The sequence below is a fragment of the Lithobates pipiens genome, unplaced genomic scaffold, assembly GCF_037356315.1.
Source record: "Lithobates pipiens isolate NorthernLeopardFrog02 unplaced genomic scaffold, aLitPip1_a1.2 Scaffold_28, whole genome shotgun sequence".
NCBI lineage: Eukaryota > Metazoa > Chordata > Amphibia > Anura > Ranidae > Lithobates > Lithobates pipiens.
This window is the reverse complement of record NW_027507789.1, coordinates 13,803,799-13,820,509: the sequence shown is the minus strand read 5'-3', so window position 1 is coordinate 13,820,509 and position 16,711 is coordinate 13,803,799. Positions and strand designations below refer to the sequence as shown.

General features: G+C 45.3%; 1 protein-coding gene across 1 annotated transcript in view; it reads right to left on the bottom strand.

Annotated features, from left to right (window-relative positions):
* Positions 1-1,678: 1,678 nt before the first annotated feature.
* Positions 1,679-16,711, bottom strand: part of TTYH2 (tweety family member 2) — a 131,630-nt gene continuing 116,597 nt past the window's right edge. The window contains exons 10-14 of the mRNA XM_077458696.1: positions 15,809-15,901; positions 15,088-15,230; positions 14,080-14,265; positions 13,595-13,673; positions 1,679-3,571 (exon numbers count right to left, since the gene is read on the bottom strand). Of these exons, the coding sequence (XP_077314822.1) occupies positions 3,500-3,571; positions 13,595-13,673; positions 14,080-14,265; positions 15,088-15,230; positions 15,809-15,901 (573 nt within the window). The 3' untranslated portion in view covers positions 1,679-3,499. The remainder of the gene's footprint in view (positions 3,572-13,594; positions 13,674-14,079; positions 14,266-15,087; positions 15,231-15,808; positions 15,902-16,711) is intronic.

Below are 16,711 nucleotides of genomic sequence, written 5' to 3'. Positions count from 1 at the left end.
TTAAGTAACATTAGGCCTACAGGGAATATCTCCTCCTGAAAAGGTTTGATTTTGCCTCATTCACGCAGAATGAATTTACATTTTTTTACAATTTTGTATAAATTTTTAAAAATAAATACACACACAGGCATAGAGATTTCCCCCCATATAATAATGTTAGTTGGACTGATCCTTTAATACAGCCCACCCCTATAAATAACCAGTACACCACTTTCAGTCTGTAAGCGTTTTTTTGTTTAATTTTTTTTTATTTGGAGGGTTGTTGAGAAAGACCATTAATAAAAAATAAAGCACTTGCCCAAAAAAAATTGGACTTTTTTTTTTCCTTCAGTAACACAATTAAAAAACAAAGTAGTCACAATATTAACAATGCAGCTTCGGGGGGGGCCCTGGAACTGTGACTATCAGCAGAGCCACCGCGCCATCGATGAGGGTCCGTGACCACCCTGTCGACTCATCGCACAGAGTATGCACCAAGATACACAGAAGGATTGATGGAGGAGGACTATACAATGTTGCATTCAGAAAACGTCCATGTAGCTGATCTCATAGGTTGAAACTCGATCTAAAACACTTTTTTTTAAAGCTTTATAGACCGGAGAAAGATCAGAACTTGCCCTAGGTTTATATTATTACCGCTTCCGGTTTGGGAACATTCCCCCTACTTCCTGTCCAGTTATCTAGACAGGAAGTGAAAGGAAGTCTCCCCAGTGGGAACACAGATAAGATAGAAACTGGGGGTTTGCAAGAGGAACGCACCAAAAGCACAAAGCACATATACAATTTCATTCTGAAAAACCAACGCGTTTCAGTCAGCAGGTTCCCCCTTCATCAGGGCTTGGTACTGTCGAACAGTAATGACTAGACTGATAAAATTGGAAGGATACTGGAGGGTAATTTGTCTAATTGCTCACTCTTATCATAAAAATTCAAACAGTTTTGAAGGTTTAAATGGTCTCCCTTCATCAGGGCTCCAGATGCTGGATCTGGAGCCCTGGATGAAGGGTGAACCCATGAACCCGCAAAACGCGTTGGATTTATATAATACAAGCATGAATAATATTAAAATTTAGCCTCTATATATACTACTTTTGGCTCTTTCCTCCTCGCACACCCGGTCCCTAAATCGAACAAAGAGCCGACCTTTGGCCACCGCTCCTGGAGGAACCGCCAAAGTAGAACCATTTCCTCCACAATGCTTAGGGGGTGTCAGAACATTTTGAGGGGTTCATTCACATGGGTGGCAGGCTCTACCACCCCTCTGAAAACCATTCCAAAGGTGTATCGGTTCTTCAGAGGTGGTTTAGAGTGCGCTTACTGACATTATTGAAGTAATACGGCCACCCCCTGAATCTTAGTTTGTCTTTTTTCAATTCGAAGGAGGTTCGGCGTTAAAATACCGCGCCGAGCACTTGGCACGCAGTTGTAGGGTGGTCCTATTGACTTCAATGGGAGAGTTTGGCAAGCAGCAAGACTTGTATGAACTTTCCACACCACGAAACAAAGCAACGTGGTTACAGTTACGTAACAAGGTGAGAGCGTCCGCCGTGCCACATTGTAGCAATCGCTTTTTTTTTTTTTTTACCAGATTCGGAACCCTACACATTTATTCTACATTCCTAGCAGTAAAAACCTGACAGAGGTTTCCCTACTTTATCCAAAAAATTTGAAAAAAAAATGGCTGAAGATCTACTTTAATCCTTTTCCTGAAAGACAAAGTAATAAAATACAGCATATATATATAGAAGTCTTCGATCAGCTCAGCGGGAAGGTCCTTGACGACGAGTCCAAGTTCTACGAGCGATGCTGCGATCTGCCAAACTGGACTTCTGCCGCTCACCGTCTCTTGACATCAAGACATAAGACCTTGTTCAAGCTTCTCTTGACAATACAATTATTATTCATTTCAACAATTCTAAAGCCAGAAGTCTTTTATCACATATTAAAATACTTAAACAAGTTGGTCAGTGATGCCCACCAACCAGATTTTTTAGCTTTCAACAGTTCAGAGCATTTAGGACAATGAAAGCTGCTTTCTCGTTGGTTGTTAGGGATGACTACACATTGCTCTTCATCTTATTAAGGGTTTGTGTCAATGGGCTTTTGATTGCATCAGGTAAGTTTTGTATCCCCATATGAGTCCATGACCATGGAAAATCCACTTGCAGCAGGTCAAATGGAAGTCATAAGGAAGTCAACTGCCGGTCAGGGGGGAAAAGTCAACTGCCAGTCAGGGGGGAAAAGTCAAGTGCCAGTCAGGGGGGAAAAGTCAAGTGCCGGCCACGGGGGAAAAGTCAAGTGCCGGCCACGGGGGAAAAGTCAAGTGCCGGCCACGGGGGAAAAGTCAAGTGCCGGCCACGGGGGAAAAGTCAAGTGCCGGCCACGGGGGAAAAGTCAAGTGCCGGCCACGGGGGAAAAGTCAAGTGCCGGCCACGGGGGAAAAGTCAAGTGCCGGCCACGGGGGAAAAGTCAAGTGCCGGCCACGGGGGAAAAGTCAAGTGCCGGCCACGGGGGAAAAGTCAAGTGCCGGCCACGGGGGAAAAGTCAAGTGCCGGCAACGGGGGAAAAGTCAAATGCCGGCCACGAGGGAAAAGTCAAGTGCCAGCCACGAGGGAAAGTGTCAAGTTCCGGCAACCACAAGGAACGTGTCAAGTTCCGGCAACCACAAGGAACGTGTCAAGTGCCGGCAACCACAAGGAAAGTGTCAAGTGCCGGCAACCATGAGGAAAGTCAAGTGCTGGCCACGGGGAAAGGCAACGGCAGGCCACGAGGGAGGTTAACTAAAAGGTATTATGGAAGTCAAATGCAGGCCACGATGGGAGGTCAACTGCAGGCCACGATGGGAGGTCAACTGCAGGCCATGATGGGAGGTCAACTGCAGGCCACGATGGGAGGTCAACTGCAGGCCACGATGGGAGGTCAACTGCAGGCCACGATGGGAGGTCAACTGTAGGTCATGAGGGAGGTCAACTGCAGGTCAAATGAAATTAAATCTAAATTAAACCAATGCCATCCACACAAGCCCAAAGCTCATTGACAGGAGCCCTAAATAAGAACCTAAAAGTTCAAAAAAAGATTTAACAATTATCTAGTAAAGAAGTAAATATTTTAGGGTGAGTGATTTAAATAAAAATTGTTACCACTACTGACCAGTGGGGGGCAATAAGAGGCCAGACCGCATTAGCTGACCCTTGCAGACAATGTTGAAAGCTGTAAACTATTTTTGGTCAAGATTGGTGTGTCAACAGCTTTATATATCTTATAAAACCTTCCGGCATCATAAAAGAGAAGAGCCCAGCAAAAGCCAGGGTGCATTGTGTCTTATTCATTGGCATCTTGAACTTGAACATATTGCCGAGTCCCTTTTGACGTCTACTTTTGACGAGGGTTCCAGGTTTTAGGAGAGCTCTTTGCCCCGGTCTACGACACCTGGATATAAAGGATTCCCCACCAGCTGGGGCTGTCGCTCTTCGTGGGAGGGGAGTACGACAACGGGTTTTTAAGCGTTCCCATAAATAGGGGTTGGTTCTTCGTTCACTGAGAGATACGTGGCCCTCATGCTGGGGGAGTACTGGAGGAAAATAAAAACAAAAAAATGTTACACAATATATCACAATGTGCAAAATACACACAACATAGAGAGGTCATAACGGTGATGAGACTCAGGAGGCCAGACATGAATAGGAGGTTCTACGATCTAACAAAGGGACTTCAGCCTGGATAGTTAAAGGGGACCTGTTTTGAATTGTTAGCTTCAGGGCCCGTCACGCTTGTCTGTACACAGTAATGTATGGGGTGCTCATCAGTTGATGGACGTTGCGTTGTGGCAGCCCATTTAATAAGCTTGACAAAGTACCTGCACTATTTTTGGCCAACGTAACGGACAAACAAGTAGAGAGGTGCACCAAAATGTTTTGGCTTTGGATACAATTCTTTTATATGTGAATAGATCCTAAAACAAGCCAACACATGTCAGGGACACAGACACCCTTCTTCAAGGCTTGGGAGCCAAGCCAGGACTGCTGTGTAATCCCAGACCGCAGTGTCTGTTCTCAAGAGTGTAGGATAGCGGGAAGTTGGGTCAGTCTGGTGGCTGGGGTCCTTTGTCTTCTAATTCTCATTGCTTTGGTGCTCCTAAACCCCCAACAGCTGAAGTTTAAGAGGACATTTGGATTGTTTTCTTCCATGACAGTACATACGTAAAAATACACCGAGACGTTGAGAACCCCCAAATCGTATCCATCCAACCATCACACTTCCTTGTCTGGACAGTAATGATGGATACTGTATTTCTTGCATTCAACATTTTCCCGCTTACGAATAATTCATCATGTAGCAGTTTGAAGGTTTGGAGGACATTTGGATCATTTACTTTCATGAGAACAATGCGAACATATACAAAAGTACATTGAGACCCCGGGAACCCCCATACCGTATCCCTCACACTCCCCTTGTCTGGGCACTAATGATGGAGACTCCCACTTACAAGTAATTCATTATGTAACAGTTTGCACCTAAGCTGGACATATTTGTCGATTAAAGTGACTAGCCGGTGATCTAGCCAACATGTTTTGGGGTACACAAAGCCCTTTCTTCAAGGCTTGGGAGGCAACAAAGACTGTGGTGTGTAGTGACAGACCTCAGCGTGTCTATTCCCAGACTGTATGATAGGGGGGGATTTGGGTCATTCTGGTGGCCGAGGTCCTTTGTCTTCTAATTATTATTCCTTTGGTGTTCATAAACCCCCAACAGTTGAAGTCTTGGCGGACATGTGGATCATTTTCTTCCACGAGAACATTTTGAACATATACAAAAAGTCCACCAAGACCCTGAGGATCCCCTAAATTTTATCCATCCAACCATCACACTCCCTTGTCTGGGCACAAATGATGGAGACTCCTACTTACAAATAATTCATCTTGTAGCAGTTTGCAACTAAACTGGACACATTGGTCGATTATAGTGACCAGCCGGTGAGCTAGGCAACATGTATTGGGGGTACAAAGCCCCTTCTTCAGGGCTTGCCAGGCAGCCAAGACTGTGGTGTAACGACAGACATCAGTAGGTCTATTCTCAGACTGCACGATAATGGCGAGTTGGGTTGGCTTGGTCCTTTATCTTCCACTTGATATTACTTTGGTGCTTCTAAACCCCCCCCCCCCCCCGCCCCCCAGCAGCTGAAGTCTTGAAAGACATTTGGATCATTTTCTTCCACGAAAAACCAAAACCCTAAAAAACCCCAAATCTTCTCCATCTAACCATCACACTTCCTTATTTGGGCACTAATGATGGAGACCGTTCATTTCTTGCGTTTTCCTGCTTATGAATAATTAATTGCGTAGCCGTTTGCACCTAAGCTGGGCACATTCTACTGACTTGCCGGTGATCTATCACTCCTAAGTAGACCAACTCGATAAGCGTATCCCAACTGCCGGAAAACCACAGCCCACCGCAGCACTTAACCGGCAATGCGGCTAAATGGGTCCTCTAATGAACAGCAGAGGCAGGAAGCAATCCATATAGGCTTTCCCCTACCAGAGTCGTCAACATACACAATAGTTCTATCACAAGCAGCCTCATGAGGGATGGGAGGCAACCGGCTTATTTAACCAGGCGGTGTCAGGAGCAGTGATGGTGTGCAAAGTGCAGGGATCACATTTCGGCAATCAGAAGAAAAAGAGAGACAATTGATTGGTGCAATGTTCATGTCCCCCCTTAGCGTTAAAGTAGATGTAGACCCCCCCCCCCAAACTGAATGACACGTAGTTCGCTAAAGCACCGCGTATCAAACATTTCAAACCTATCAAGCCTTGTTTTCCCACTTTCATCACCCCCTTGTTACCCTTCGTTGTTGGTCTTAGTTCTGCTGCAGTGTCTTTGAAACCACTTCCTGTCTACATGAACTCCGGCCACAGCTGCTCGGCATTCCTCAGGGTGGGTTTCCTGATGGTGACAACAGTGGACTACAATGCCTCTGTAGTGTGCCTTGTGTGGTCGCCACTGGAAGCCTACGTGGCAGGATGCCGACACAGGAGCACAAATGGGGGACAAGGACAGAGCGTTGCCACCTCATAACAGGAAAGTGCTCGAAAAACATTCTTCATGGCAGGATCACCGGGGATTATTTTAATGAAAACTGCAGGTTGAAAAATATTAGAAATGACATTAATATATTAAAACCCATGCAGACATCATTCCCGTACTTTTTTTTAAGAGCAGGCCATCTTGTAAAAGCAATCCAAGCGGCTAACTAGCCATTGGATTGCTTTTACAAGCAGCGAGGGGAGACGTCCCCCCCCTCTCCTCCTCCTCCCGCAACTTTCTCGGGCTCTTCGGTCCCACCGCGCCGGCTGGTTGGAGAAACAAACAACACCTGGATCAGCTTTGATTGGCTCTCAGCTATAGTAACCTGGAAGTGATGACCTAACATCACTTCCGGTGTCAAAGGCACAATTAAAAAAAAAAAAAAAGCATTCGAAAACACGATCTTCATGTGAGTGAATGCATTTAAGGGCGCAGGAGGGGCAGAGAAGAAAGACGGCAATAAAAGTAATAAAAAATAAATCAATAATTAAAGCAACAGTGTAAAAAAAATAAAAATAAATAAAAGAATAATAATAATAATAATTATAATAAAAAAAATATAAAGTGCCCCCATGCAAAGGCAAACGTCATGTGCACGTCGGTCTTGACCGCAGCGATTGTCCCACACATCATGGGCAGTAATTACAGCATTAGACTTCCTCCGTAAATCTAAAGTGGTGACTTATAAAGCGTCACCTATGGATATTAAAATTTACGCCGTTTGTCGTCGCCGCAGCACAGGCATGCACAATTTTAAAGCGTGACATGTTTGGTATCTGTTTACTCTGTGTAACATAATTTTTTATATTTTACATAAAAAAAAAAAAAAATTTGGGGTATGTATTGTGTTTTTTTTTGCAATAAAATGGCAAACTGTGTATTTTTCTTCCACAAAAAATTGAGTCTGAAAAACGGCTGCGCAAATACTGTGTGACATAAAAAAATTTACTATACCCACCAATTTAGTCTCTAGGGCAGGGGGAGGCAACCTCGGGGCCCTCCGGCTGTTGTGGAACTACATTTCCCATGAGGCATTGCAAGGCTGGCAGTTACAATTACTCCCAGAGGCATGATGGGACTTGTAGTTCTGCAACAGCTGGAGGGTCCCAGGTTGCCTACACCTGCACTAGGGCCTCTGCTTTAAAATAAATATATATCATGTTTGGGAAGTCAAAGTAACCATCTATAAAAAAAAAAAAAAAAAAAAAAAAAAAGATGCTGATGGTTACAGGTCTGGAATTGTGTATTTTCTTTTTATCTTTTACTATTGTAAGTCTTCAGGCCGGCTACAGGATACCGCATGGTCCTCTTTGCCCGGATAGCTTGTCCTCAAAGATGCATAGAGTGGCGCTGTGTAATTTTCTTAGCGTCACTCTCTTTGCCAGTACCCCATGAAAGCAGGGGCACCTTGTTGACACGCTGCACTCACGATATGTCCACTGGGTGTCATTTAACCTGGAAGAATGAGGGCATCTTGTGGCAGAGAGGAGATTCTGCAGAGGACAGCACTGGATTGTATGTGAGATTTTTGGCTTGATCTGCTTTTTTGGTTATGTTTAGGGCAAACTATGTCCCATGGGCTGAATCCGGCTTGCTGCAAAGTTTTATCCAGACCCCCATGTAAGGGGGCAAATCGATGGGGACTCCAATGTAGGGGGGGTACTCTGACTGGGACCCCGGTGTAAGGGGGTACTCTGACGGGGACCCCAGTGTAAGGGGGTACTCTGACGGGGACCCTAGTGTAAGGGGGTACTCTGACGGGGACCCTGGTGTAAAGGGGTACTCTGACGGGGACCCTGGTGTAAAGGGGTACTCTGACGGGGACCCTGGTGTAAAGGGGTACTCTGACGGGGACCCTGGTGTAAAGGGGTACTCTGACGGGGACCCTGGTGTAAAGGGGTACTCTGACGGGGACCCTGGTGTAAAGGGGTACTCTGACGGGGACCCTGGTGTAAAGGGGTACTCTGACGGGGACCCTGATGTAAAGGGGTACTCTGACGGGGACCCTGATGTAAAGGGGTACTCTGACGGGGACCCTGATGTAAAGGGGTACTCTGACGGGGACCCTGATGTAAAGGGGTACTCTGACGGGGACCCTGATGTAAAGGGGTACTCTGACGGGGACCCTGATGTAAAGGGGTACTCTGACGGGGACCCTGATGTAAAGGGGTACTCTGACGGGGACCCTGATGTAAAGGGGTACTCTGACGGGGACCCTGATGTAAAGGGGTACTCCGATGTAAAGGGGCTCTGATAGGATCTTGTAGGGAAGGTGGACTTTGATGGTAAATCTGATGTAAGAGGGGAGTCGGATGTGGGCTCTCATGTAAGTGGGTTGGGGGGCTCTGATGTAAGGGCAATTTTAATTAGGTTGTTAAATTTGAGTTACTTGAGTCATTGGTGCTCAAACAGTTTTATAAAATGAAAATGAACGCCATGTAGATGTAGTCACTGCGCCTCCTCACCACCTGGTATGAAATAAGCTTAAAATTCATCTTTTTTCAGACAAATGCCACAATGCCTTACAGGTAAGACAGACAAGGGGGTGGGGGGGGGGGGGGGGGATGGGCATGGCACACATTTCCAGGGACAGAGACGACTTACAGAGACAACTTACTTTTCACACTATTTAGCTCCAAAGCACGATCGCAAAAACAAAAGATGGATTAGCAAGCAGATTATAACCTGTAAACTTTACTATAAAATTACATATCTGTGCCATGGAAACCCCCCCAAAAAAACAAAACAAAAAAAAAAAACACCATTGTTAAAGACTCAATTAAAGGTACAGAAGACGCCTTTAAAAATGTACCATTTATAAAAAAAAAAAATCCTGTTGTTCATCCATTGCAACTGCATTGTGAAAATGGGGCAAAATCAAATGTTCTGACTACAGTCTCTGCAATTCAAATGTGTGAATACAGAAAATATTACACCATGGCCACTAGGTGGCGTGGAGTAGCATACTTATTTCTGATGACAGTCCGCGCCATCTAGTGGCCATAATGCCGTATTTCCTCTTTTTGCCCCACTGGCACAGAATGAATTTATAGGCAGTTTCAATGAACTATGTGGATTTTCTATTCTATATGGAACAAAATTAAATAAAATCAACTCTGCAAAGCTGTTGCTAAATTTGGTTGTTCTAGTGACAGAACCCCTCATAACTCCGTAAAAAGCCGGATTGGCTGCACAGTAGTGGAGTCGTCCCGCCTATCGATCCTCAGTACTTTACTGTGAGCTCAGTCACATTTCTGAATATATAAAGACAGTGATGAATATATGCGGTGATTGGGGGGGGGGTTAAGGCACACCCACCTTGCCGACATATACATGCGCAATGCTGTTATAAAGGGGTTAGAGGAGAAAAAGCAAATATTGCCTCCCTTCCCTTTTCTTTACCTGAAGTATTGCTGGAAAGACCAGAAAGCAAAGCCACACAGAAAATGTAAAAACTAATGAAAGCTCACATCATGAAAACATACTAAATGTGCTTCTTCAGGCTTCTAGATCTCAACAGGTCCATCTTAGCCAACTCACATGTCATCGCTCCATCGCTGCTCCCTCCCTGGTGACTTTCATTATAGAAAATGCCAGCTGCACTTCCAGTCCAATCCAAATGGATGTGCAGACCAGTGGACAATTCTGGTGGGCCCCAAGATCAACATCGACTGAAGTCATTTTGGATAGACATGTGCCGTTTGTTTTGTTTCCCGAATATTCGGACACATTTTTCGTTATTCGGATACATCCGAATACGCCAATTACAATATCAACTAATTTTACCAAATGCTCCGAATAACGTAATGAAATTCGTCCGAATTTTGGAAATTCAGACTGAAATTCGAATCGAATTTTACATTGGACTCCAGTCGAATTCACACACTACACATATTACTGTAATCGAAAAAAAAAAAAAAAATTGCTGTTTTTGTTAAGCCAAAAGGTGATTTAACCACTTAAGCCCCGGACCAATTGGCAGCCAAAAAAGGACTGGTCCCCTTTTTGCGATTCGGCACTGCCTCGCTTTAACTGACAATTGCGCGGTCGTGCGACGTGGCTCCCAAACAAAATTGGCGTCCCTTTTTTCCCCACAAATAGAGCTTTCTTTTGGCGGTATTTGATCACCTCTGCGGTTTTTTTTTTTTGCGCTATAAACAAAAATAGAGTGACAATTTTTGAAAAAAATTCAATATTTTTTTACTTTTTGCTATAATAAATATCCCAAAAAAATATATAAAAAAAAACATTTTTTCCTCAGTTTAGGCCGATACGTACTCTTCTACATATTTTTGTTTAAAAAAAAATAAAAAAAAAATAAAACGCAATTAGCGATTGATTGGTTTGCGCAAAAGTTATAGCTTTTACAAAATAGGGGATAGTTTTATAGCATTTTTATTAATATTTTATTTACTAGTAATGGCGGCGATCAGCGATTTTTATTGTGACTGCTACATTATGGCGGACATATCGGACATTTTTTACACATTTTTGGGACCATTTTAACTTATACAGCAATCAGTGCTATTTAAATGCACTGATTCCTGTGTAAATGACACTGGCAGTGAAGAAGTTAATCACTAGGGGGCGGGGAAGTGTTGTGTGACGTGTGTGTTTTTTTTTTTTTACTGTTGGGGGGCGTGGCTTGGCATGTGACGTCACTGATTGTCTTTTCCTATAACAGGGAACAGACGATCGGTGGCAGCCACACTAGGAAGCACGTTTGTTTCCACAGACCTCTACTCGTTCTTCAGCTCTGTGACCCAATCGCGGGACACCAGCGGCGATCGGGTCCGCGGGTCCCGCAGCCACGGAGCTCAGGACCGGGTCGCGAGCGCGACCCACGGCTGGGCACTTAAAGAGCAATGTAGGTGTATGTTGATGTGCCCAGCCGTGCCATTCTGCCGACGTAAATGTGCAGGAGACGGTCCTTAAGTGGTTAAAGAGTCATTGTAACCATTTGATGGAGATTTTTCTTTTGTTTGCTCACTTTGCTGCATTAGAATCGAAAACAATATAACATTTTCAGTTCGGCCGATTTGAAAATTTATCAATTTGATAGTTTTCGAATCGAAAAAAAAAAATGTAAATTCGTAAGCAATCAGAGCCCACAATAAGCAATCAGAGCCCACAATAAGCAATCAGAGCCCATCACATACACTATATGGCCAAAACTATTTGGCCTCATATTACATTACAAAACCATGGACGTAAAACTGAGTTTTCCCTTTTATAACATCCTCCACACTTCTAGGAACACTTTCCACAAGATTTTGGAGTGTACCTGTGAGAATTTGTGCCCCATTGTGAGGTTAGGTACTGATGTTGAACGTGAAGACCTGGCTCACACATTGGACCTCACGCTGGGCACCAAAAAAAAAAAGACTTAGTTTGAGAAGACATGGCACATTCCGGGGGTTGAGATCAGGGCTCTGTGCAGGACACTTGAGTTCCTCCATGCCAAACTAGTCAAAAGACCTAGTTTGTAAATAATCTGCCAAGTCATCCCAAAGGTGTTCAGTTAGGGTTGAGGTCAGGGCTCTGTGTAGGACACAAGATATTCCACATCAAGTTGGTCAAACCATGTCTTTATGGAGATGTTGGTTGAGAAGACATGGCTCATTCCGGTTCATACCAAAAGGTATGATACTTGAGTTCCTCCACACCAAACTGGTCACGTCATGTCTGTATAGAGCTGATTTAGTACACGGGGGGGGGGGGCACACAGTCATGGTGGAACAGAAAAGGTTCTTCCCATGCACATGTCTAATTTTGGAACCCACAATAAGCAACCAGATCCTATCACATACACTATATGTCAAACATTTTGGACTCATATTACATTCAAAAACCATGGATGTTAAAACGGGGAGTTTCCCCTTTTATGACATCCTCCACACTTCTGGTAAGACTTTCCACAAGAGTGTATCTGTTACACATTCACGGTGGAACAGAAAAGAGTCTTCACATAACATTTTAGTTTCGGCCAATTTGAAAATATATCGATTTGATAGTTTTCGAAGCGAAAAAAAAAAATCTGTAAATTTGTCATGCACACGTCTAATTTTGGACCCTACAATAAGCAATCAGAGCCTAACACATACACTATATGTCCAAAACGTTTTGGACTCGTATTACATTCAAAAAACATGGATGTTAAAACTGAGTTTCCCCTTTTATAACATCCTCCACACTTCTGGGAAGACTTTACAAAATATTTTTGAGTGTATCTGTGAGAAATTGTGCCCCATTGTAAGGTTAGGTACTGCTGTTAGATGTGAAGACCTGGCTCACACATTGGACCTCACATTGGGCGCCAAAAAAAAAAAAAAAAGACATATTAGACCTCACATTGGGCACCAAAAAAAAAAAAAGACCTAGTTTGAGAAGACATGGCACATTCCGGTTCATATCAAAGGTGATCAGTAGGGTTGAGATCAGGGCTCTGTGCAGGATACTCAAGTTCCTCCATGCCAGACTGGTCATGTCATGTCCGTATAGAGCTGGTTTGGTACACAACTGGGTGGAGGGAGGGGGGGGGGGGGGTGTTCACACAGTCATGGGCGAACAGAAAAGGGTCTTCACCAAACTGTTACTACAAGGTTGAAATTGGATGCATGGGAACCAGTTCTCCCCATCCAACATCAATTGTCTACAATGTCTTTGTATGATTGAGTATTTTCAGGATCCTTCACTAAAGACCCCTGGATTCCATCATTAGAAGCAAAGTCCACATACAATTGACCATATAGTATATTAGTGATATTTATAAAGCTGCTTGGGGTAGTTTTTTGTTGATGACATGCAATGCACTCAGTTTTTCTGGGGGATTAAACTGATTTATAAAGACTTTTTCTTAAACATTTGCAGATAATTTACACCTTCCTGAGCGAATCTGTCTACCAATATTTTAACACCTCGCTTGGATATCGCAACTTTCAAACATTCATAACTTTGTACAGCATTGCACAAACTGTTATATATATTATACTGCTTATAAATTTTGCATAATAATAAAAATCCACAAACCGGGGAAACAAAACCAGCAGTTGTGTGGGAGGAAGAGAAAACAAAAATGATCTTCCTGAACTTCCTCAGTTTGTGTATTAAAAAAAAAAAAAAAGAAAAAGATCCAAAGATTTTGATTACAGGAAGGATGAAGGGCGTGTTATATCATTTTAAAGTTCATAACTGAGGAAATATCGAAAAGACATTTAATAGAAGAGAAAAAAAAAATGGTCAAGCTAACAGAAATCAAGTAAAATTGATTTCCAGCCACGCAAGAAAAAAAAATAAAAAAATTCGATTTTTGTTACCATGTTGGGAGTGTAACAAATATTAAGATTGGAAGTATTTGTGTTGTCCATAGAAATCAGACGCTGCTAAACTATTTTATATATCAGTTTTAACCCCTCCTACCCACCCCCCTACCCCAGCCTTTTCATCGCTCTTATACATAGCTGTAAAAAGCGTGCTACAAGAAAGATTTCGATTCGGAAGCCCAGCGTACCGTGGGTGGGGGCGATCCTCTCCCAATCAGAGGCACATTTTCATATCGAGGGTTACCTCCGAACAAAGCCGCCTGATTCCTAGAAACAAAACAGACATGGTTAATTAAAGTGGTTCTAAAGGTTCAAGGTTTTTTTTTTTTTTTTTACCTTCATGCATTGTATGTGTGCAGTGCCCCCACAGCCCCATCTTAATCCAGCCTTGGCTCTCCAGGGACTCTCCCCCCTCATTGGCTAAGACAGCAGCAGGAGCCAATTAGGAAAGAGAGAGAGGCGGGGCCAAGCTGCGCCTGTGTGTATGAATGGAATGGCTATGAATTGGGTAACACCGGTTCCAAGTCAGAAAAATAAGGATGGTGGCAATCTACAGGAATTATGCTAGAATGAAGATTACAGCCACTCAGTCGATGTCCCCGGGGTGAGCTATATTAAAGGCGTTCAGTTCTGAAGCAAGAATTTCACCTTTACAGTTGTGACCGGTACTCACATATACTCGGCGACGGGGGCGTTGGAGACGGCCTGGGTGGGCGGATGGAGGCTGGCTTGGCTCCCCAGGCTGCTGCTGTAGCTGCAAAAGCTCCTCAGCTGAGCGCGGTTGGGGTTGTGCACCGCTATGCGCCTCGCTTGTGGGTTGAACGGATCCTCTTCGTCAATGTCATTATACTCCCTTTCCCTGCGACATAAAATATCAGCCATCAGGAGAGAGTGGGGGGGGGGGGAGAGGGAGGAGAGAGTGGGGGGGGAGAGAGAGAGGGGGGGGAGAGAGAGAGAGAGGGGGGGAGAGAGAGAGGGGGGGGGGAGAGAGAGAGAGAGAGGGGGGGGGAGAGAGAGAGAGAGGGGGGGGGAGAGAGAGAGAGAGGGGGGGGGAGAGAGAGAGAGAGGGGGGGGAGAGAGAGAGAGAGGGGGGGGAGAGAGAGAGAGAGGGGGGGGGGAGAGAGAGAGAGAGGGGGGGGAGAGAGAGAGAGAGGGGGGGGGAGAGAGAGAGAGAGAGAGAGGGGGGGGGAGAGAGAGAGAGAGAGAGAGGGGGGGAGAGAGAGAGGGGGGGGAGAGAGAGAGAGGGGGGGGAGAGAGAGAGGGGGAGAGAGAGGGAGAGGGGGAGAGAGAGGGAGAGGGGGAGAGAGAGGGAGGGGGGGGAGAGGGGAGGGGGGGGAGAGGGGGGGGGGGGGAGAGGGGAGGGGGGAGGGAGAGAGGGGGGAGGGAGAGAGGGGGGAGGGAGAGAGGGGGAGGGAGAGAGGGGGAGGGGGAGAGAGAGGGGGAGGGAGAGAGGGGGAGGGAGAGAGGGGGAGGGAGAGAGGGGGAGGGAGAGAGTGGGAGGGGGGAGGGAGAGAGAGAGAGAGAGAGAGAGAGGAGAGAGAGGGGGGAGAGAGAGGGGGGAGAGAGAGGGGGGAGAGAGAGCGCGAGCAAGAGAGAGAGAGAGGCAGGCAAAGGAAGGTTCCCATTTGGGATTTAAAGATAGAAAGGATAAATATTGGTAATATATGGATCAGGCTCTCACCTCGCTAGCATCAGTTTCCAGGCACTCGGCACGGCACATGTCATAGCGGTAAACGCAACTGCCGCCAGCAGAGAGAAGAGACCCAGATAAAGGAGACCCTCAACACCATCGTAGCAGATCCCAATCAGAGCTTCCAAATAATCCTGGAGAAAGAGAAGAGGATGAGTCTTGAGAGAGAAGCTGAAAGGGCAGGCAAGTCTTAAAGTGAACCTGTGCTGAGTCGGCTGCCATTGCTGACCTTAGAAACCTAAGGCTACATGTGCAGATAGCAGAGTTGTGGGAGGGGCCCAAACAGGCTCCACCCACTACAGAAACCTACAGGAAGGGGCAGAAACAAGACAAGTCACTCTGCGCAAGGAGAGAGAGAGAGAGCAGAGCTGTGGGAGGGACCCAGCAGGCTCCATCTACTACAGGCTGCCTGCAGAAAATTACAAGAGGGGGGTGGAAACAAGACCAGTCCCCCTGCACAAGGAGAGGGCGCAGTAGGGAGTGGTCTTTATTACAGGAAGCTTCTGCACAGGAGGTAAAGTACTAAATTACTCTCATGAATCTCTACATAAAGGACATCAAGATTATAAGTATTAAAACACACGGCTCTTGTGATTTACCAATATTTATTTAACTCGGAGCTCAGCTGTCAATAAACCAGATTTATTGTCTTGCTTTCTATAGGAAAAATTATATCTGGAATCTAAATGGTTGTTCTAGTCCTCCGACTCACCTTGTGGAGTCCTCTGCAGTCCAGCAGTGCTGTGAGTTGATGCAGGTTGGACTCGGAGGTGTTCAGCAGGGTCTGTATGCCAAGAAGATCTTTCTAAAAGAAAAAAAAGAGAAATGGATCAAATGATATAACTAAAAAATACGAACTGCATCTACTTTCAAGATTCAAAGGGGTATTTGATGCAATGGACAATAGACTGTAATTACACCTATGGTCATGATGGTCCTAACGTGGATGAGTATTTAAAAATTAATGTTATAGGAAACATTTAGAAAGGTTATCTGTGCCTAGAAAGTACCCTGAAAAACTTACCTTTTGTCTTGAACTAGCATGGAACTTCCAGGTATGCAATAGTTAAGGTGTGGCTAGAGATCAATTTCCCAAAAATCTGTATACATAAAAGGTACCAACATCCCATTTCATTTAAAGAATAATAAAGTACTGGGATAAGGGATTTTAAGGGTATATATTTCAAATATACACTACAACGCAGTGGCGGCTGGTGAAGTTTTTGGATGGGGGGCGCCAGACCCCGCCCATCATGACCCCGCCCACCATTTTGGCCCCTCCCACTTCTCATAAAACACGCCCCTTATGTAATCGGAAAAAAATTTGACGTGGGTTCCCCCTCCGAGAGCATATCAGGCCCTTAGGTCTGGTATGGATTCCAAGGGGAACCCCCTACGCCGAAAAAACGGCGTGGGGTTCCCCCCCAGATCCACACCAGACCCTTATCCGAGCACGCTACCCGGCCGGCCAGGAAAGGGGGTGGGGATGAGCGGGCGGCCCCCCCCCTCCTGAGCCGTACCAGGCCGCGTGCCCTCAACATGGGGGGGTGCCTTGGGGGAGGGGGGCGTGCGGCCCCCCCACCCCAAAGCACCTTGTCCCCATGTTGATGAGGAC